Here is a 20,031-nt window from a genome sequence, read left to right as displayed (position 1 = left end):
AACCGAGGAAAAAAAAATATTTACCAAAAATCATATATGGCAAGCCCAAGCCAGGTACTGGAAATAAGTCACTTTGTCTGACTTTTCTGGGTTATCCTAGGTTCTCTATACATACACTGCTATGTATGATAATCTTTGTAACTGTATTTGTGTATACCTGAATAAACTTATTTACTTCTAGTCTGTCAACTGAGTACAAGAAACTGCCCATTCACTTATTTCAACTACCCAATAAAGTGGTCAGAAATTGGCAATTTGGCCTATTTAACACAAATTTCAACAGATGCCAATTTCAAAATAGGGCCCAAAATAAACAATGCAGACATTCCTGGCACTAAAATAACATTTTCTCTGTTCATTAGTCACGGCTACAGGCCCCTCTTATATTACTCTTGCCTTTCATTTGGAATTTTTATTCACAAAAAAATAGAATATTTACTGTTATGCAGACTGCTTCATTATTGTAATAATTGTATAAATAATGTCAATCCATTCTTGACTTCGTACTGGAATTTAGACTGGCAGGCGGACAGGTATTGGACGGTGACGTCATTTGTTTACTCTTGAGCTTCGCTAAAGAATAGAACATTTTCGCTACTGTGAGCACAATTTCAAGGTACTTTTTTTCATGAAAGCAATCAAAATCATATCTATTTCTGTAATATAGCTTTCATTCTATTAAATGAGACCGAAAAAATGAGGATTATAACCATAAAAAACATACGAAAATAGTATACCGCTAAGTGGCCACTAATGGCTGAGAAGTGAACTCCGCTATTTATGGTCTGATTTCTTTCATTTTTGGTGTACGTTAAGAAGTATCTTTCCATCATCCATTGCCCAAGTTTGAATAAGATAACCCAAAAAACAACTGAGAAAATAATAATAATATAATTTGAGGTAGTAGGTTGGTAGACAGCAACCACCCAGGGAGGTACTACTGTCCTGCCAGGTGAATGTAAAACAAAAGCCTGTAATTGTTTTACATGATGGTAGGATTGCTGGTGTTTTTTTTGTCTGTCTCATAAATATGCAAGATTACAGGTGTGTCTTGCTACTTCTACTCACACTTAGGTCACACTACACATACATGTACAAGCATATATATATACACCCCTCTGGGTTTTCTCCTATTTTCTTTTTAGTTCTTGTTCTTGTTTATTTCCTCTTATCTCCATGGGGAAGTGGAACAGAATTCTTCCTCCGTAAGCCATGCGTGTTGTAAGAGGCAACTAAAATGCCAGGAGCAAGGGGCTAGTAACCCCTTCTCCTGTATATATTACTAAATGTAAAAGGAGAAACTTTGGTTTTTCCTTTTGGGCCACCCTGCCTCGGTGGGATACGGCCGGTGTGTTGAAAGAATAATAATTCAAATTCAAATTCAAAGTTTATTCTCTATAAAGATTACAATGTTGAATTTACAGAATTTGGTTGTTGTGTGGTTTACATGTAGTTAAATAATGATTACAGAGTGTACCACTAGAATGCCTAGCATGGCTAGGCATTTCGGGCAGACTTAGTTTAATTCTTTATTTTAAAATATTACAAATTATGAGGTAAGTTGGTATTATGGCTAAGTGACTAAATACTAGTTTGTGAGTTTAGCAATGTGAATGCTTTTGTTTTGGCACAGTACATAGTTTCAGTATTGGAGTATCATAGGATTGATTATTTTAAGATTGAGATTAATATTTCTGTTTATGTAGGTAGTAGGTTGGTAGACAGCAACCGCCCAGGGAGGTACTACCGTCCTGCCAAGTGAGTGTAAAACGAAAGCCTGTAATTGTTTTACATGATGGTAGGATTGCTGGTGTCTTTTGTCTGTCTCATAAATATGCAAGATTACAGGTAAGTCTTGCTACTTCTACTTACACTTAGGTCACACTACACATACATGTACAAGCATATATATACACACCCCTCTGGGTTTTCTTCTATTTTCTTTCTAATTCATGTTCTTGTTTATTTCCTCTTATCTCCATGGGGAAGTGGAACAGAATTCTTCCTCTGTAAGCCATGCGTGTCGTAAGAGGCGACTAAAATGCCGGGAGCAAGGGGCTAGTAACCCCTTCTCCTGTATATATTACTAAATTTAAAAGGAGAAACTTCAGTTTTTTCTTTTGGGCCACCCCACCTCAGTGGGATACGGCTGGTAAGTTGAAAGAAGAAGAAGATTTCTGTTTATGGTCAAATGGGTGAGTGTAGTTAGTTGATGGGGTTTATCAGGGAGATAAGATGTTTTCTAATGGTAGTTTTGAAGGTGATGAATGTGTCTGCAGTTCTAGAGTTCTCAGGTAGGGTGTTCCAGATTTTAGGGCCTTTGACATACATTGAATTTTTGTAAAGGTTTAGTCGGACATGGGGAATGTCGTAGAGATGTTTGTGTCTGGTGTTATGCCTGTGGGTTCTGTCACAACTATCAAGAAAGCGTTTTAGGTCAAGGTTGATATTGGAGTTTAAGGTCCTGTAGATGTAGATTGCACAGTAGTAAGTGTGGATGTACTGAACAGGGAGTAAGTTTAGATCTATGAAGAGTGGGGTGGGGGGTGTTGCCAGGGATGGGATTTAGTGATTATTCTTACTGCAGCTTTTTGTTGGGTTATTATTGGCTTTAGGTGTGTTGCTGCAGTTGATCCCCAAGCACAAATAGCATAGGTGAGGTATGGATAAATAAGTGAGTGGTGTAGTGTGAGAAGGGCATTTTGCGGCACGTAGTATCGTATCTTGGAGAGGATCCCAACTGTTTTGGATACTTTTTTGGTTATGTGTTGGATATGGGTGCTGAAATTCAGGTTGATGTCAAGGTATAGGCCTAGGAATTTGCCCTCATTATGTCTGGTAATTAGAGTGTTGTCGATCTTAATGTTAATTTGTGCATCTCCTGCTCTGCTACCAAACATAATATAGTAGGTTTTGTCAGTGTTAAGCGTAAGATTATTGGCTGTCATCCAAGTCGATATTTTGATCAGCTCCTCGTTAACAATGGTGTTGAGGGTGGCAAGATTAGGGTGAGAGATGACATAAGTCGTGTCGTCAGCAAAGAGATTGGGTTTCAGGTGTTGAGATACGTTTGGAAGATCATTGATGTATATGAGGAAGAGCAGGGGACCAAGGACACTTCCCTGCGGAACTCCAGTATCAAGTGGCCGTGTTGTTGATGCTGTGTCTCTAATGGTAACATACTGATACCTATTAGTAAGGTAAGATTTGAAATAAGCAAGCGCATGGCCTCTTATACCGTAATGGTCAAGTTTGTGGAGTAGGATGTCGTGGTCTACTGTGTCAAAAGCTTTTCTTAGGTCAATAAAAATTCCTAGTGGATATTCTTTATTTTCCAATGGATTTCAGAATGGTGCTGGTTAGCCATGGGCAACCAAGCCGTTTGTTTGTGATCTGTTTCGTTTCTATAGGACAATGTTTGTTGTATAGTCTAAGTAATTTGTTAAGAAAAATGTCTGTCCAGTCATCAATACCATTGGCCTTGGAGAATTCTGTAGGCCAGTCAACAATCTCTAGGTCAGTTGTGAACTTCCTTATTGAGGCCTCGTCATGGAGTCTAAATGAGACTTTGTTGTATTCAAGTGGTGGTTTATTAATGTTTGTCAGGAGGAAGGTAGGGTAGTGGTCTGTAGTGCTATCTGTGATTATCCCTGATTTAAGGGGGGCTAGTATATTGGTCCATATGTGGTCTATTATGGTTGCACTTGTCTCAGTGATCCTGGTTGGTTTAGTTATTGTTGGTATGAGAAGTGTGTTGTTCATATTGTTGATGAAATCAGTTACAGGCTGATCATCTAGTAAGCCAAGGTTGATGTTGAAGTCTCCAGCTAAGAGAAGGTGGTGCTTATTCATTTGTCTGTTTGTTATTAGTGACTTTAATTTCTCACTGAAATTTGGGATGTTTGTGTGGGGTATCCGGTAAATGGCACCGATTGTTATAGGTGTCTTAAGGTTTTTTACAGTAAAATTAGCAAAAATGTATTCCCCATATTCATCACTAAAGCAAGTGGTGCTAATACAAGATAATTGGTTAGAGTAATAGATTGCAATACCACCCCCAACTTGGTTTGGTCTGCAGTTGTGAATTGCTGTGTGTCCTGGTAGAGGGTAGATATCTATTGTGTCCTGCTTAAGCCAGGTCTCAGTAAGAATAATGCAGGAGAAGGGTGTCTTTAGTGATTCAAGGAGTGCCAGGAGGTCATCATAGTGTTTGCTTAAGGACCTGATGTTGTAGTTAAGTACTGATAGGCTTTTAGCATTGTTTAGGATAGTGCTGGCTTGTGATGCTGTGTAATAAAGGCAGTTACTTTCCAATAGGTTTTGATTGTGTGTCAGATTATGGAGGTTTAGATCAGGGTCAACGTGATCAATCATCTTCTAGGTTTAAATTATGGTTATTTATATCCTGTGTTATGTGTTGAGTTCTAGTACTGATATCTGTAGTGGTGGGAAGCTTGGATAAGTATATAGCTAGAGTATTTTGGTCATATAGAGTATAGTCACTACTACACATAATGAAGTTGATGTTGTCTATGTGTTGTGCTGGAATGAACTAAAGTACAACTAGGTATAAACTAGTAATATAAAAATACAAATTTAAAATAGAACAAGACTCTCACTTGTAATTGTACTAAGGTCTAATATAATGACTTTTGTGGAGTCTATGTTTTGAGCTAGAATGAACTATAGTACAACTAGATTTAATCTAATAATATAAAAATACAAATTAAAAATAGCACCAGTCTCTCACTAGTAATTGCAATATGGTCTAATATAATGAATTTGGTATTGACTATAGTACAACTGAGTTTAATCTAATAATATAAAAAAGGCACAAGACTCAATTGTAATTGCACTAAGGTGTTATATAAGTTGTTTACAAGAATTAGAGTATAACTAGATTTAAATTGACAAGATAAAATATACAAGTTAAGGTAGCAAAAGAATAAAAAAAGTAGAAAAAAAAAAAAGATATATGAGGTAGTTGGTACTAGTTAGCAAAGATAGTTAAGGGCCTTGAACAATAATATAATTGAAATATACACTAATTGCACACACAATATAGTCACTAAGATATGAAAACAATCTTAGAGTAGGAATTATAATATAAACTTATAATATAAAAATACAAATTGAAATGGTACTTGCAATTGCACTAGAGTCTGGTATAGGTTGTTGACAAGATCAAGAGTATAACTAGATTTAAATTGACAAAATAAAATTCACAATTAAAGTACCAAAAGAATAACAGTAAAAAATAACAATGGTAATGTCTTGGTTATAATATGATAGTAAGATGGTAGACAGGTAAACAGGTACACAGGTACACAGGTACAAAGGATAATACAGTGGACCCCCGGTTAACGATATTTTTTCACTCCAGAAGTATGTTCAGGTGCCAGTACTGACCGAATTTGTTCCCATAAGAAATATTGTGAAGTAGATTAGTCCATTTCAGACCCCCAAACATACATGTGCAAACACACTTACATAAATACACTTACATAATTGGTCGCATTCGGAGGTAATCGTTATGCGGGGGTCCACTGTATAAAGGTTGGAGTTGAATATACAAACTTGAAAATTTGGCAACAAAATGTTATGGGAAGTATAAAATAATGTTTAATGTACAAAAGTAAAATTGACTGGTAGTAAATATGGTGTTTAATAAAATTTTAGCAAGTAATAATGATTACAAAAAAAGTGAAAAAGTAATGTTTATTTCATTCAATATTGCACTGGTAGTTATACTAGAGGTTATATGGCAGTACAAGGTAATTAAGAGTACTCTAAGATAGTAAATGTGGTATTAAAACAGGTAAAGGTAATTAGGTAGGTAGTAGGTTGGTAGACAGCAACCATCCAGGGAGGTACTACCGTCCTGCCAAGTGAGTGTAAAACGAAAGCCTGTGATTGTTTTACATGATGGTAGGATTGCTGATGTCTTTTGTCTGTCTCATAAATATGCAAGATTACAGGCATGTCTTGCTACTTCTACTTACACTTAGGTCACACTACACATACATGTACACATTTATTTATACACACTCGTCTGAGTTTTCTTTGATTTTATCTTAATAGTTCTTGGTCTTATTACTTTTCCTTTTATATCCATGGGGAAGTGGAATAAGAATCTTTCCTCCGTAAGCCATGCGTGTTGTAAAAGTCAACTAAAATGCCGGGAACAATGGGCTAGTAACCTCTTTTCCTGTAAAGATTACTAAAAAGAATAAGAAGAAGAAAATTGTTTTCTTTCTTTTTTGGGTCACCCTGCCTCGGTGGGAGACGGCCGACTTGTTGAAAAAAAAAAAAAAAAAAGGTAATTAGACAAGTAATGGTTATTAAATGTCAAAAATGTTAAGAGTAAATTGAAATTATAGTAAAAATGATAATTATTAATTTTAGTAAGTAATATCAATTGATAATATTTAAAAAAATATGAGGTAGTAATATGGACAGAGAAAGTATCAATTCAGCTAATGTTTAAACAAACAATAGTAAATAAGAAAATTACATAAGGTGACTTATGCTTACTAGTAAAATCACAAAATGAGGTAGTTGATTATTTAATTACTAAGAGATTGTACAATGAAATTTGAACAATAATGGAGCAAAACATACACTACGCTACGTAGGCTTTTAAGTTGGACATTGTTTAGTTATTCTCTGTAAGATTAGTATCCCTGAGAAATCGTGATAGATCATTCTCGTTCGTGATTGTGTACAGTTGACCTACATTTCTTTTCCTAACAAGAATTTTCCCATCCCGTGTGAAGCATTGGTGTATTGTGTCGTTATTCTCCCGCTTAAGTTTTCTGACTCTATACAGGAGGTTCTGACGTTTTTTGGTAAGACACTCGTTTATGTATACCTCTTTCTTTACTTTAATAGATGCAATAATTAAGTCTTTTTTCCTGTCATGTGAGTGGAATCTAAGCATAACACTTTTTCTACCATGGGATCCTAGTAACCTGGCTTCTTTTATTTCAGACTCTGGTACAATAACACTTGTTTGGTCCTTTATGATCTGCAGAGTAATTTCTTTACTGTTTGTTTGGTTCATATCACTGGGAAAAAGTGGACTGTTAACTATTACTGCATCCGATAGTTTATCTTGCTCAGTTTTATCTTCTTGGAGAGCAAAGTAGTCACTGAACTGGTTATCTAAGTTGTTCTTTCAGTCTTTTACTGCTTCTTCAACCTTTGTATTAAGAGATATTATTTGTTGGGTATGGCTATCTATGACTGTTTGGATGGTCTTGTCACAGTTAGTCATTCCTGGTGTTGGTAACTTTTGTTCAAGACTGAGGATTTTGTTCTCGAGTTGTGTCATCCTGGTGTCTTGTTTTGTTACCGTCTCTCGAAGATTCATATTTTCAATAACTAAGTTGGAGATGCATGTCTTTAGGGTATCTGGATCGTTGGTCATACCTGAGAGACTACTTGGTAGGTTGAATCCAGGGAAGAGAGGGGAGGATGGGCTGGTGGCAGCCATGTTTGTTGTTATTGTTGTGGTGTCGCCTTGAGCGGTGGTGAGTGGGGTGGTTGCTGAGCCGGCGTCGTCCTGGCTACATTTTTTGAATAGTTGATTTTTCGGTGTTTTCTTGCTGGCCTTGGTGCTGTTTCCTCTTAGATTGCGCCTCATAATACTACAGGAATTGTTGTAGTTAAGAAGAAGTTGTAGTTATACAAAGCTTAGGGTTACATTGTTCGGCTGGCAGCGGGGTGTTGCTTTTGGTTTGTGGGCAGTCTTCCTTTGATCTCTATTATTTTCGATTTGTAGGTTTCACTGTTGGTAATCTTTGGTCATTCTGGGTGCTACGTTGGGTAGTGCAGTTTTGCTTGTAACTAGGTCATCATAGGAGCATTGGTAGCTCTGATAGTTGGAGAAAAGTACGGAGCTTGGAAGTCGCTGCTGCCGCTGCCACTGTACATGTACATGTACAAGGTATACAGGCCTAGCTGACATCAGTGACGTATTACTGTCAAGAAAATTAGGTCAGTGTCCCAGGATAACACCCACACTAGTCGGCTAATACCCAGGTACCCATTTACTGATGGGCAAACATAGACAACAGGTGTAAAGAAAAATGCCTAATGTTTCTACCCTGGCTGGGAATTGAATATTTACCAAAAATCATATATGGCTAACCCAAGCCAGGTACTAAAAATAAGCCACATTGACTTTTTTGGGTTATCCTAGGTTCTCTACACATATGCTTCTATTTGTGATAATCTTTATAGAGAAAATAACTTTTTTGTTTCAGGTTTATGGTGTAGTACGAGTGTATATCACAGTTAGCCCTTTGCTATACTCTGTTTTCTCTAATATAAGCCCCCAAGACAGGGATAGGAGAATGGTATTTGTATACCATATCCTCTTCATACCTCCGTCAAACTGCTCGGTGTTATGCCAAATATTATTCATTCTGGAGTATTCAACATGTTTTATGTTATTTATATTGGTTCTTATGTCATATTAGATCAATTGTGATAGGCAAATAAGCTGTAGTGTTGATATTTTTTTTTTTTTTTAACAAGTTGGCCATCTCCCACCGAGGCAGGGTGACCCAAAAAAGAAAGAAAATCCCCAAAAAGAAAATACTTTCATCATCATTCAACACTTTCACCTCACTCATACATAATCACTGCTTTTGCAGAGGTGCTCAGAACACAACAGCTTAGAAGCATATACCTATAAAGATACACAACATATCCTTCCAAATTGCCAATATCCCGAACCCCTCCTTTAGAGTGCAGGCATTGTACTTCCCATTTCCAGGACTCAAGTCAGTTTTACATATTATAGGATATTGTGTGGTTTACATATATAAAACTAATTACAGAGATGGCCACAATCACACCTAGCATGACTAGACATTTCGGGCAGACTAAGATTAATTCAAAACTCTATATTGTTACAGATTAAGGAGCATACTGGTATTAAGACTAAGTAACTGCATTACAGTTCATAAATTTAGCAATGTGAATGGTTTTGTTTTGGTACAATATTATAGTATCACAGGCAAACTTATGACTAGTTAAGATTCATTAGGTAATAGTTGTATTATGTATTTCTATGTTTATAGTCAGTTGGGTGAGGGTAGGTGCGAATTGTGGGGAATCACAGATATTGAGGGGAGATCTAGGTTCTTTTATATGTGTGTATGATACAAGAGAATAGGTGGTTTTCATGTAGTTAGCTGACGGTGGGGTGTGTCAGGGAGATAAGATGTTTTCTAATGGTAGTTTTGAAAGTGATGAATGTGTCTGCAGTTCTAGAGTTTTCAGGTAGGGTGTTCCAGATTTTAGGCCCTTTTATGTACAATGAATTTTTGTATACGTTTAGCTGGACACGGGGAATGTCATACAGATGTTTGTGTCTGGTGTTATGCCTGTGGGTCCTGTCACAACTATCAAGAAAGTGTTTTAGGTCATAATTAATATTGGAGTTTAAGGTTCTCCAAATGTGGATTGCACAGTAGTAAGTGTGGATGTTCTGAACAGTAAGTTTAGATCTGTGAAGAGGGGGGGGAGGTTGTTGCCTGGGATTGGATTGTGTGATTATTCTTACTCCAGCTTTTTGTTGGGTTATTATTGGTTTTAGGGGTGTGTTGCTGCAGTTGATCCCCAAGCACAAATAGCATAGGTGAGGTAGGGATAAATGAGTGAATAGTATAGTGTGAGAAGGGCACGTTACTACGTGCCACAATCTGCACGTTGGATATGGGTGCCAAAATTCAGGTTGCTGTCGAGGTGCAGGCCTTGGAATTGGCCCTCATTATGTTTGGCAATATGAGTGTTGTCGATCTTAATGTTAAGTTGTGCAACACCTGCTCTGTTACCAAACATAATATTGAAGGTTTTGTCAGTGTTAAGTGTAACTTTATTGGCTGTCATCCAAGTAGATATTTTGAGTAGCTCCTCATTAACAATGGTGTTGATGAGATTACTGATTGCTGGATTAGTGATGGCCAACCTATATTACTTCTTAACTTAAATTCTGGTTGCTGGCGTATGACAATGATTTTGATATTTTGATAGGTGTGGTGAGAAATGGTGTGGCCCTGCTGGGCTGAGGTGGAAGATTGAGGATCACTAGCTGATGTGGAAGTTAGATCATTAGCTGAGGTGGATGCTTGTGGATTGTTAGCTAAGGTGAATGGTTGAGGCTTTTGCACTGATACTGTTGGTTGTACTGGAGTACTGAGAAATTCTGTAATGTATCTATTGTCTCTTTTATCCTCAGTACTTTATACAGCAGATGGTAAGGCATCATCAGCTGCTCTAGCCCCATTTCAGAGCAGTGCTTCTAGACTTGTCAGGATCCTCTTCATTATTATTATTATCATGGGGGAGCACTAAACTTGTAGGGATTATACATCTTCTGTGGGGGGATGATGGAAGGCACTCAGGCTCAATTCAGGAAACTGGAGCATAGATCCAATTTCCTAGATCAAGAGCCCCTCACTAGCATCAAGGAACCTCCCTTGAGGGGCATAGCTCATACAATTTTTTTTTATTTTTTTTTATTAACACATTGGCGGTTTCCCACTAAGGTAGGGTGGCCCGAAAAAGAAAAGTTTTCACCATCATTCACTCCATCACCATCTTGCCAGAGATGTGCTTACACTACAATTATAAAACTGCAACATTAACTCCCACTCCTTCAGAGTGCAGGCACTGTACTTCCCATCTCCAGGACTCAAGTCCAGCCTGCCAATTTCCTGAATCCCTTCATAAATATTACCCTGCTCACACTCCAACAGCACGTCAAGTCCTAAAAACCATTTGTTTCCATTTGCTCCTATCTAACATGCTCAGGTGTGCTTGCTGGAAGTCCAAGCCCCTCGCACCACACGTTGCCCTCAGACACAACACCTCCACTGCCCCCATCCTTTTCCTTGTTGCAACATTCACCACCCATGCTTTGCACCCATATAAGAGCGTTGGTATAACTATTCTCTCATACAATTCCCTCTTTGCTTCCATGGACAAAGTTCTTTGTCTCCACAGACTCCTCAGTGCACCACTCACCTTTTTCCCTTCGTTAGTTCTATGATTCACCTCATCTTTCATAGACCCATCTGCTGGCATATCCACTCCTAAATATCTGAATACTTTCACGACCTCCATACTCTCTCCCTCCACTCTGATATCCAATCTTTCATTACCTATTTTTTTTTTGTTATCCTCATCACCTTATTCTTTCCTATATTCACTTTTAATTTTCTTCTTTTACATACCTTATCAAACTCATCCACCAACCTCTGCAGCTCCTCTTCAGAATCTCCTAAAAGCACAGTGTCATCAGCAAACAGCAACTGTGACAACTCCCACTTTGTGTTAGATTCTTTATCTTTTATTCCTAAGAAGAAAGCTGCCTTAAATCTCTGTGCTCTTATCTCATGCTGACTGATATCAGTTCTTATTGCATCTTCTAATAAAGACTTGTCTCTTTTGCATTAAACACTTGTGGCTTGTAGCACCCCTCAGAAATAATTTACTGTAACTCAACATGAAAATTCTCTGCAGCAGAAGCACTTTCACCAGAAAACTTAATATTATTCAGTCAACTGAGCAGTTTGAACTTGTGGAACTACCCTGTACTAAACCTGTACTTCAGGTCTTCCTCATCACACAATGTTTTATAGTACGTTTTTTCCTCATTAAGATAAAATTAAGTGGTACACCTTTCTTGATCTTTTACTCAATCCACTCACTCAATTTTTCTGTCTTATTTAGCTGTTTTGACCTATTTGTCATTCTTTTCAGAAGGTTACAACCTGAATTACTCATTGCACAAGTTCGTATCCTTGCCTTACTCTTATTAATTGTAAAAAGTAATCCCTCATTAAGGCTTGTGCTGACTCCACCACACATACACCACTCTTAAAAGCTTATCTAATATCTCTATTTTCTTCAAAACACCGAGACTTTCATGGTTTAATTTTTTACAGTTCCAGGATCACTCACATTCCTCTTAGGTGCTTCTGTTAATATCCAGAGATGAGATGGGATGATGAAAAAATAAAAAGTCGATTCATTAACAGAGACTGAGTATGATATTGGACATGTATGAACAGAGCAGTGGGTGAGGGGGGTTGTGTATATTACATAGGCCTCCCCCACAAGACAGTGAATTTGCTCTAAGACTCACTGTGAGGTAGAGGAGAAAGACTGTGGCACATGCCACATTTTACCCTGCATGGACTCCACCATGTAAACAGATGTTTTTTTTATTTTCCTGAAAATATACCACAATTGTGCAACCATGTAGGAGCGAAAACATGTTAACAGATCACATGCTATCCTACAGTCTACTGTATTCTTTTCTTATTTTTTTTTTTTTTTTACTATGCTGACCATTTTTCAACAAGGTAGGGTGACTTTTTTGCAGGTGTAAATACTTGATAAGAATTCCTAGCTTTATAGATATTTATACTATAAAAAAGAAAATATAGAGAGATGAAATGATAGTTTAAAAAAAATGGTTGAGGGTAAATGAAAGAAGGTGTAAGGCATTACCTGCAAATTTTCCTAATAAGAAAGAGTTTTGAGAGGGAAACATAAGGAGAAAAAACCTAGTGAACAAATTCAGTTGTTTGTTAGATGGTTTCATGATGGATAAGCATTAAAAAGAATATTTTGAGATAGAATGTCTACTATGTATTTTCTTATTCAGTATTACAGTGGACCCCCGCCGTTCGGTGGCCGCAACTTTCATGAAATCTGACTTTCGGCAAGTTTTTTCGGCAAAATTTAGCTTTGTGGTTCGTGATTGGACCTTCTGGTACGCGTCTGCCCATCAGCGCACACAAAACCAGTCTCCCGCACTATTCACACTCAGTGTCCCATTGTTTACCAGCATGTGACCATCACCCCACAGGTTCATACAACACATTTCATAATAATTCATTGCTTTTTGTGCTTACAACTGCTAAATAAGCCACCATGGGCCCAAAGAAAGCTTCTTGTGCCAGCCCTTTGGTAAAGAAGGTGAGAAACATGATAGAATTCAAGAAAAAACTCATAGCAAAGTACTAAAATAGAGGAGGAAGAGAGAGGGGAGAATGTGCCTTCTGCAGTGATTCAGTGATTCTACAATATGTATGATACTAAAGCAGCAGGTATTGATAAAGGCTATAGCTCCAGCCAGCGATAGTGTAGAATTAACAGTGTAGCAAGTAAGTTAGGCGAGTAAGTAATAGAAAAACAACATGAGAGTAACTCTCCAATGTTGTTGGATGTGTATAGGACTGCTGAACATACACTGCCCTGCTGTCTTCCACCACCCTAAACCTCTGCCAACATCTCCTTCATCAAACTAACTAATTAAACTAAAATCTCCTCCAAGGTAAGTGTAAATATAAAAGTGTAAGTATAAAAGTAAATATAAGTGTAAATATAAAAGGACACCAATGGAAATATGTCAGTCTTGAATTTTTGGGGTTATCCTGGGTACTTTACACATATGCTGCTATGTATGATAATCTGTGTATGTAACTGTATTTGTGTATACCTGAATAAACTTACTTATTTATAAATTAAAATGTAAATATTTCTTATTTATAAATTAAAATGTAAATATTTCTTATTTATAAATTACATACATTGTTTAAGTGTGATGATGGTGGTGGCCAAAGCCTCCACCGCCACCAACACGGCTTCTCTCAGTGGTGGCCCTTAAACCCAACAACAACACTTAAACCATATACTTCTCTCATACATTATGACATATTTTATTCATTCTAGAGTATATATCATGTTTCTATGTTATTACTATTGCTTATAATGTCATATTACATGAATTGTGATAGATAAATAAGCCGTAGTGATGATATTGCCATCATATATATTGAAGCATAATAATTTCGCCTTCCTCTTGCCTCCTACCTACCTCCTACACCAATAAGAATCAATAAAGGTTAAGTGTGATGTTAAATGTTCATTTATCCATTTTATAAGTCCTTTATATTTATTTGTCATTGTTTTCTGTATGTAAATCTATATTTAATCTTCAAAAAAAATATTTTTTGTTAATACTTTTGGCTGTCTGAAACGGATTAATTGGATTTCCATTATTTCTTATGGGGAAAATAGATTCGCCAATCGTGAATTTCGCCAGTCGACAGACTCTTTGGAACGGATTAATCACAAAACTTGGGGGTCCACTGTACTAGTGTAGTACTTATATGCCAGTTGGATTTTGAACATACAATAGTGAAAATAAAAATCCACTAAGGGTAAATGTCTTTCACTGTTTAAATTTAAATGAAGTTAGTCTAAAGCAAAAATATTTGAGGCAGTAAGTTGAGATAATTTATTATAAAACAAAATTTTGATAATTAGATGAGCTCATTTATGCTGCCCAAAGATAGTGGTGCGAGTGACAGGGATGGAGGCAATGTTGCTAAGCATTCCAGGAGTAGAGAGCTTCTTGCAGGCATCGACCACCACAGCTACTCACCTGTGGTCAACCTTCTCACAGTTCATAAACAACTCTGAAAGAAGTAAGAGAGAGATCATGCCAGAACAAATTGCAGATTTCATTCAGCAGGTAAGTTAGGAAATTAAATTTTTTTTAAATATCAATAATGTAAACCTGTTATTATTTAACAAAAATTTATTAGAATGCTCAATTAACCAGGTTCCAGACAACACTCAACCCCCTATTCAAGTTTAAATTTGCTAGGTGTACAAAACATCCACACTTAATACTGTGCTTCTTATGCAGTATATAGAACACTCAGTTTTAACAATGACCCAGTGTTTAGCATGTTTAGGTATTAAGAGTAAGTGCTTAATTATGGCAGGAGTGAGGGATTTATGTCTGCACATCACGGTTAACAAAATCTGAAAGGGTAGCTGTTTATTTAATTTAAGTTTGCTTTCAAGGTGAATACCCAAAAAATTCACCTCATATTGTCTTTCAGTAGAGTATATGTATTAATATTATGTTATCTTTAAGTTCAGCTGAGAGGGGTTTATTTTTTTTTTGTCACTCAAGATGACCCTTGTCTACTTTAATACTGATTGTTGTTGAGTTTCAACTGATTCTGGATTGAAGATGACTGAGTGGTGACTGCCATTATAAATAATGTCTTCAGGAAGATTTTTTTTTTTTTTTTTTTTTTTTTTTCTTTCAAGTCGGCCGTCTCCCACCGAGGCAGGGTGACCCAAAAAAGAAAGAAAATCCCCAAAAAGAAAATACTTTCATCATCATTCAACACTTTCACCACACTCGCACATTATCACTGTTTTTGCAGAGGTACTCAGAATACAACAGTTTAGAAGCATATACATATAAAGATACACAACATATCCCTCCAAACTGCCAATATCCCAAACCCCTCCTTTAAAGTGCAGGTATTGTACTTCGTATTTCCAGGACTCAAGTCCGACTATATGAAAATAACTGGTTTCCCTGAATCCCTTCACTAAACATTACCCTGCTCACACTCCAACAGATTGTCAGGTCCCAAGTACCATTTGTCTCCATTCACTCCTATCTAACATGCTCATGCACGCTTGCTGGAAGTCCAAGCCCCTTGCCCACAAAACCTCCTTTACCCCCTCTCTCCAACCCTTTCGAGGACGACCCCTACCCCGCCTTCCTTCCCCTATAGATTTATATGCTTTCCATGTCATTCTACTTTGATCCATTCTCTCTAAATGACCAAACCACCTCAACAACCCCTCTTCTGCCCTCTGACTAATACCTTTATTAACTCCACACCTTTTCCTAATTTCCACACTCCGAATTTTCTGCATAATATTTACACCACACATTGCCCTTAAACAGGCCATCTCCACTGCCTCCAACTGTCTCCTCGCTGCTGCATTTACCACCCAAGCTTCACACCCATATAAGAGTGTTGGTACTACTATACTTTCATACATTCCCTTCTTTGCCTCCATAGATAACGTTTTTTGACTCCACATATACCTCAAAGCACCACTCACCTTTTTTCCCTCATCAATTCTATGATTAAACTCATCCTTCATAAATCCATCCGCCGACACGTCAACTCCCAAGTATCTGAAAACATTCACTTCTTCCATACTCCTCCTCCCCAATTTGATATCCAATTTTTCTTTATCTAAATCATTTGATACCCTCATCACCTTACTCTTTTCTATGTTCACTTTCAACTTTCTACCTTTACACACATTCCCAAACTCATCCACTAACCTTTGCAATTTTTCTTTAGAAAATCCCATAAGCACAGTATCATCAGCAAAAAGTAACTGTGTCAATTCCCATTTTGAATTTGATTCCCCATAATTTAATCCCACCCCTCTCCCGAACACCCTAGCATTTACTTCCTTTACAACCTCATCTAAAAATATATTAAACAACCATGGTGACATTACACATCCCTGTCTAAGACCTACTTTTACCGGGAAGTAGTCTCCCTCTCTTCTACACACCCTAACCTGAGCCTCACTATCCTCATAAAAACTCTTTACAGTATTTAATAACTTACCACCTATTCCATATACTTGCAACATCTGCCTCATTGCTCCTCTATCCACTCTATCATATGCCTTTTCTAAATCCATAAATGCAATAAAAACTTCCCTACCTTTATCTAAATACTGTTCACATATATGCTTCAATGTAAACACTTGATCTATACATCCCCTACCCACTCTGAAACCTCCTTGCTCATCCGCAATCCTACATTCTGTCTTGCCTCTAATTCTTTCAATTATAACCCTACCGTACACTTTTCCTGGTATACTCAGTAAACTTATTCCTCTATAATTTTTACAGTCTCTTTTGTCCCCTTTCCCTTTATATAAAGGGACTATACATGCTCTCCACCAATCCCTAGGTACCTTCCCCTCTTTCATACATTTGTTAAACAAAAGTACCAACCACTCCAACACTATATCCCCCCCTGCTTTTAACATTTCTGTCATGATCCCATCAGTTCCAGCTGCTTTACCCCCTTTCATTTTACGTAATGCCTCACGCACCTCCCCCACACTTACATTCTGCTCTTCTTCACTCCTAAAAGATGGTATACCTCCCTGGCCAGTGCATGAAATTACTGCCTCTCTTTCTTCCTTAACATTTAAAAGTTCCTCAAAATATTCTCGCCATCTACCTAATACCTCCTTATTAAATTGTTTTGTATATGGATGTCTATTAACACAGACATATTTGAACTGTCTTGCACTTTCGACTGCATCTCCTTTCCAGAATCTTAAAATTAAAATATTCTCATATTCTGCCTCTTAGTAATGCTCTGAAGAAAGTCAAGCATTTGATAAAAATAAAAGTATAATTTAAATAAAGAATTGCATTTAAAAGCTCAATATGACTTGTACTTCCTCCTCTGAGCAGGTCATGTCAAGGATACCAGCAGAATACAGAACAGGGTCATCAAGTTTGGAGGTATCATTGCACCTCTTGGGTACTCTAGCCTTCCACACACGTCTGGCTGATATTCGCTATTCCTCCCTCATAGATGACTTTGCAAGGATGCTACAGGAACCTATACATGCTGCAGTAAGTAACGTTCATAACTTTATAATAAGGTAACTGGATTTTATTTAGATAATTAAGCTGTAGATTTTGTATATATACTGTATTTGAGTATAACCTGACTCTGTATAGAACATAAAAACCTAAGAAAAAAGGAGCACTGCAGCAGGCTGTCTCACTCACTTAAGAAGGAACACTGCTGCAGACCTACTGGCCCATGCTAGGCAGGTCCAACTCAAACTTTCCTAGACATTTATTTTCAAATTTATTGTCATCCAAGTCTGAATATCCAACAACAGAGAACTAAAACAATGTTTTTCGTCTTCCTTATTCAGAACTTAGATGTAGCCTTATTTATCATCATCAGCATAAAAATGATAACCCCATGGGCATCTATCAGTAAATCTGAAGCACTAAATTAAACAGTAAACAATATCAGTTGAACAACAGAGCTTTGAGGAATGCCATAGAGCAAAGGAGATGATGGCTAAGATACAGAATCAGTGACTACTCCCTGAGGTGTGACTCTCTCAAGAGCAACAAAGCATTATCCCTAAGGTCACAGCTGAAAAGATCACTTATCAGTAATCCACGATTTTTTTTTCTCCAACGAGTTGGCCATCTCCCACATAGGCAGGGTGACCCAAAAAGAAAGAAAATCCCCAAAACGAAAATACTTTCATCATCATTCAACACTTTCACCTCACTCACACATCATCACTGTTTTTGCAGAGGTGCCCAGATACAACAGTTTAGAAACATATATAAAGATACAATATAAAAAGCGACCTGAAATAATATAATAAACTCACTATAGAATATAATATCAGGGCCCCAAATAAATAAATAAATATATGTACAGTGGTCCCTCAATAATCGTCCATAATCTGTTCCTGGAAGTGAGACTATTATCGAAATAGACGATTTTCGAATCAATTTTCCCCATAAGAAATAATGTAAATGCAATTAATCCATTCCTGACACCCAGAAGTATTAAAACAAAAAATTTTTTTACATGAAATATAGATGTAGTACATAAACAATACAATGGCACATGATGAATTAAACGTTAACAGAATAACACTTACCTTTATTGGCGATTCTTCTTTGTGTATGGAAGACTGGAGAAGGAGACAGATTGGATTATTTACTGTTTGGAAGGGGAATCCCCTTCCATCAACACCTCGGGTACCAATTGCTTTTCTGGGGTTACTTCTCTTCTCTGTTTCTTAATGCCACTAGGACCACCTTGAGAGTCACTGGAGTCCTGTCTCACAAAAAAACTGTCCAGAGAGCTCTGTTTCTGGCGTCTCTTTAAAACTTCCCTAAAATGGGCCAAGACTCTGTCACTGTACAAGTTGCCGATATGGCTTGCAACATCCTTCTCTGGGTGATGTTTCTCCATAAATCTTTCCATCCTACCCCACATTTCAAAAATCTCCTTAATTTCTGAAGAAGGCAACTTCTTCCATCTTTCTTCCTCCTCCTCTGCAGCAAGATTCTGAGCTGCGATCTGTTGCTCTTCCTGATGAAGCTCTTGCAGCTCCTCAGTGGTTAGCTCTTCATTGTGGTCCTCCACCAGCTCTTCCACATCCTCCAAACTCACATCCAACCCCATGGAACTCCCCAGTGCGACAATAGAGTTCACAACTGACATAGGCTCATCATGGGCTGCCTCAAACCCTTCAAAATCCCTCTTGTGGACACAATCTGGCCACAATTTTCTCCAAGCAGAGTTCAAAGTCCTGGTAGTCACTCCCTCCCAAGCCTTACCTATAAGGCTTATGTAATGGAGAATACTGAAGTGTTCTTTCCAAAAATCTCTTAGGGACAAGTGAGTGTCTGAGGTTACATTAAAGCACCTTTCAAACATTGCTTTGGTGTAGAGTTTTTTAAAGTTTGAAATGACTTGCTGGGCCATGGGCTGGAGGAGAGGAGTGGTATTTGGGGGCAAGAACTTTACTGTGATGAAACCAAACTCCTTCAGAATTAGGTCATCCAAGTTTGGAGGATGAGCAGTTGCATTGCCCATTACTAGGAGGCACTTGAGATCCAATTTCTTTTCCAGGAGGTAATTCTTCACACTAGGGCCAAACACTTCATTGAACCACTCGACAAAAATGTCCCTTGTGACCCATGCCTTACTATTAGATCTCCAAAACACACAAAATTTACTCTTCATAACATTGTTTTTCTTGAACACACTGGGATTTTCAGAATGGTACACTGGTAACGGCTTCACTTTGAAATCCCCACTAGCATTAGCACAGAACATTAGCATCAGCCTGTCTTTCATAGGCTTGTGTCCTGGCAGTGCCTTTTCTTCCTGAGTAATGTAGGTCCTCTTTGGCATTTTCTTCCAAAAGAGGCCTGTTTCATCACAATTGAACACTTGTTCAGGTTTCAGTCCTTCAGGCTCTATCTACTCCTTGAATTCCTGCACATATTTTTCAGCCGCTTTGTTGTCAGAACTGGCAGCCTCACCATGCCTTACCACACTGTGTATGCCAGTACGCTTCTTAAATCTCTCAAAC

At 37.6% G+C, this 20,031-nt stretch overlaps 1 protein-coding gene across 5 annotated transcripts in view; it reads left to right on the top strand.

Annotated features, from left to right (window-relative positions):
* LOC128696388 (uncharacterized) overlaps positions 1-20,031 on the top strand; it is an 853,106-nt gene that overhangs the window by 150,702 nt on the left and 682,373 nt on the right. For all 5 annotated transcript variants that reach the window (XR_011392932.1, XR_011392933.1, XM_070092516.1 and 2 more), the window contains 2 exons: positions 14,378-14,560; positions 17,357-17,521. Coding sequence is in view for 3 of the 5 variants with exons in the window: in XM_070092516.1 (XP_069948617.1) it covers positions 14,378-14,560; positions 17,357-17,521 (348 nt within the window). In the remaining 2 variants the exon portion in view is untranslated. The remainder of the gene's footprint in view (positions 1-14,377; positions 14,561-17,356; positions 17,522-20,031) is intronic.

This window comes from Cherax quadricarinatus, chromosome 39 (assembly GCF_038502225.1).
Source record: "Cherax quadricarinatus isolate ZL_2023a chromosome 39, ASM3850222v1, whole genome shotgun sequence".
Classification (NCBI taxonomy): domain Eukaryota; kingdom Metazoa; phylum Arthropoda; class Malacostraca; order Decapoda; family Parastacidae; genus Cherax; species Cherax quadricarinatus.
Note: the sequence above shows the minus strand (reverse complement) of the source record. Positions and strands in the feature narration are given on the sequence as shown.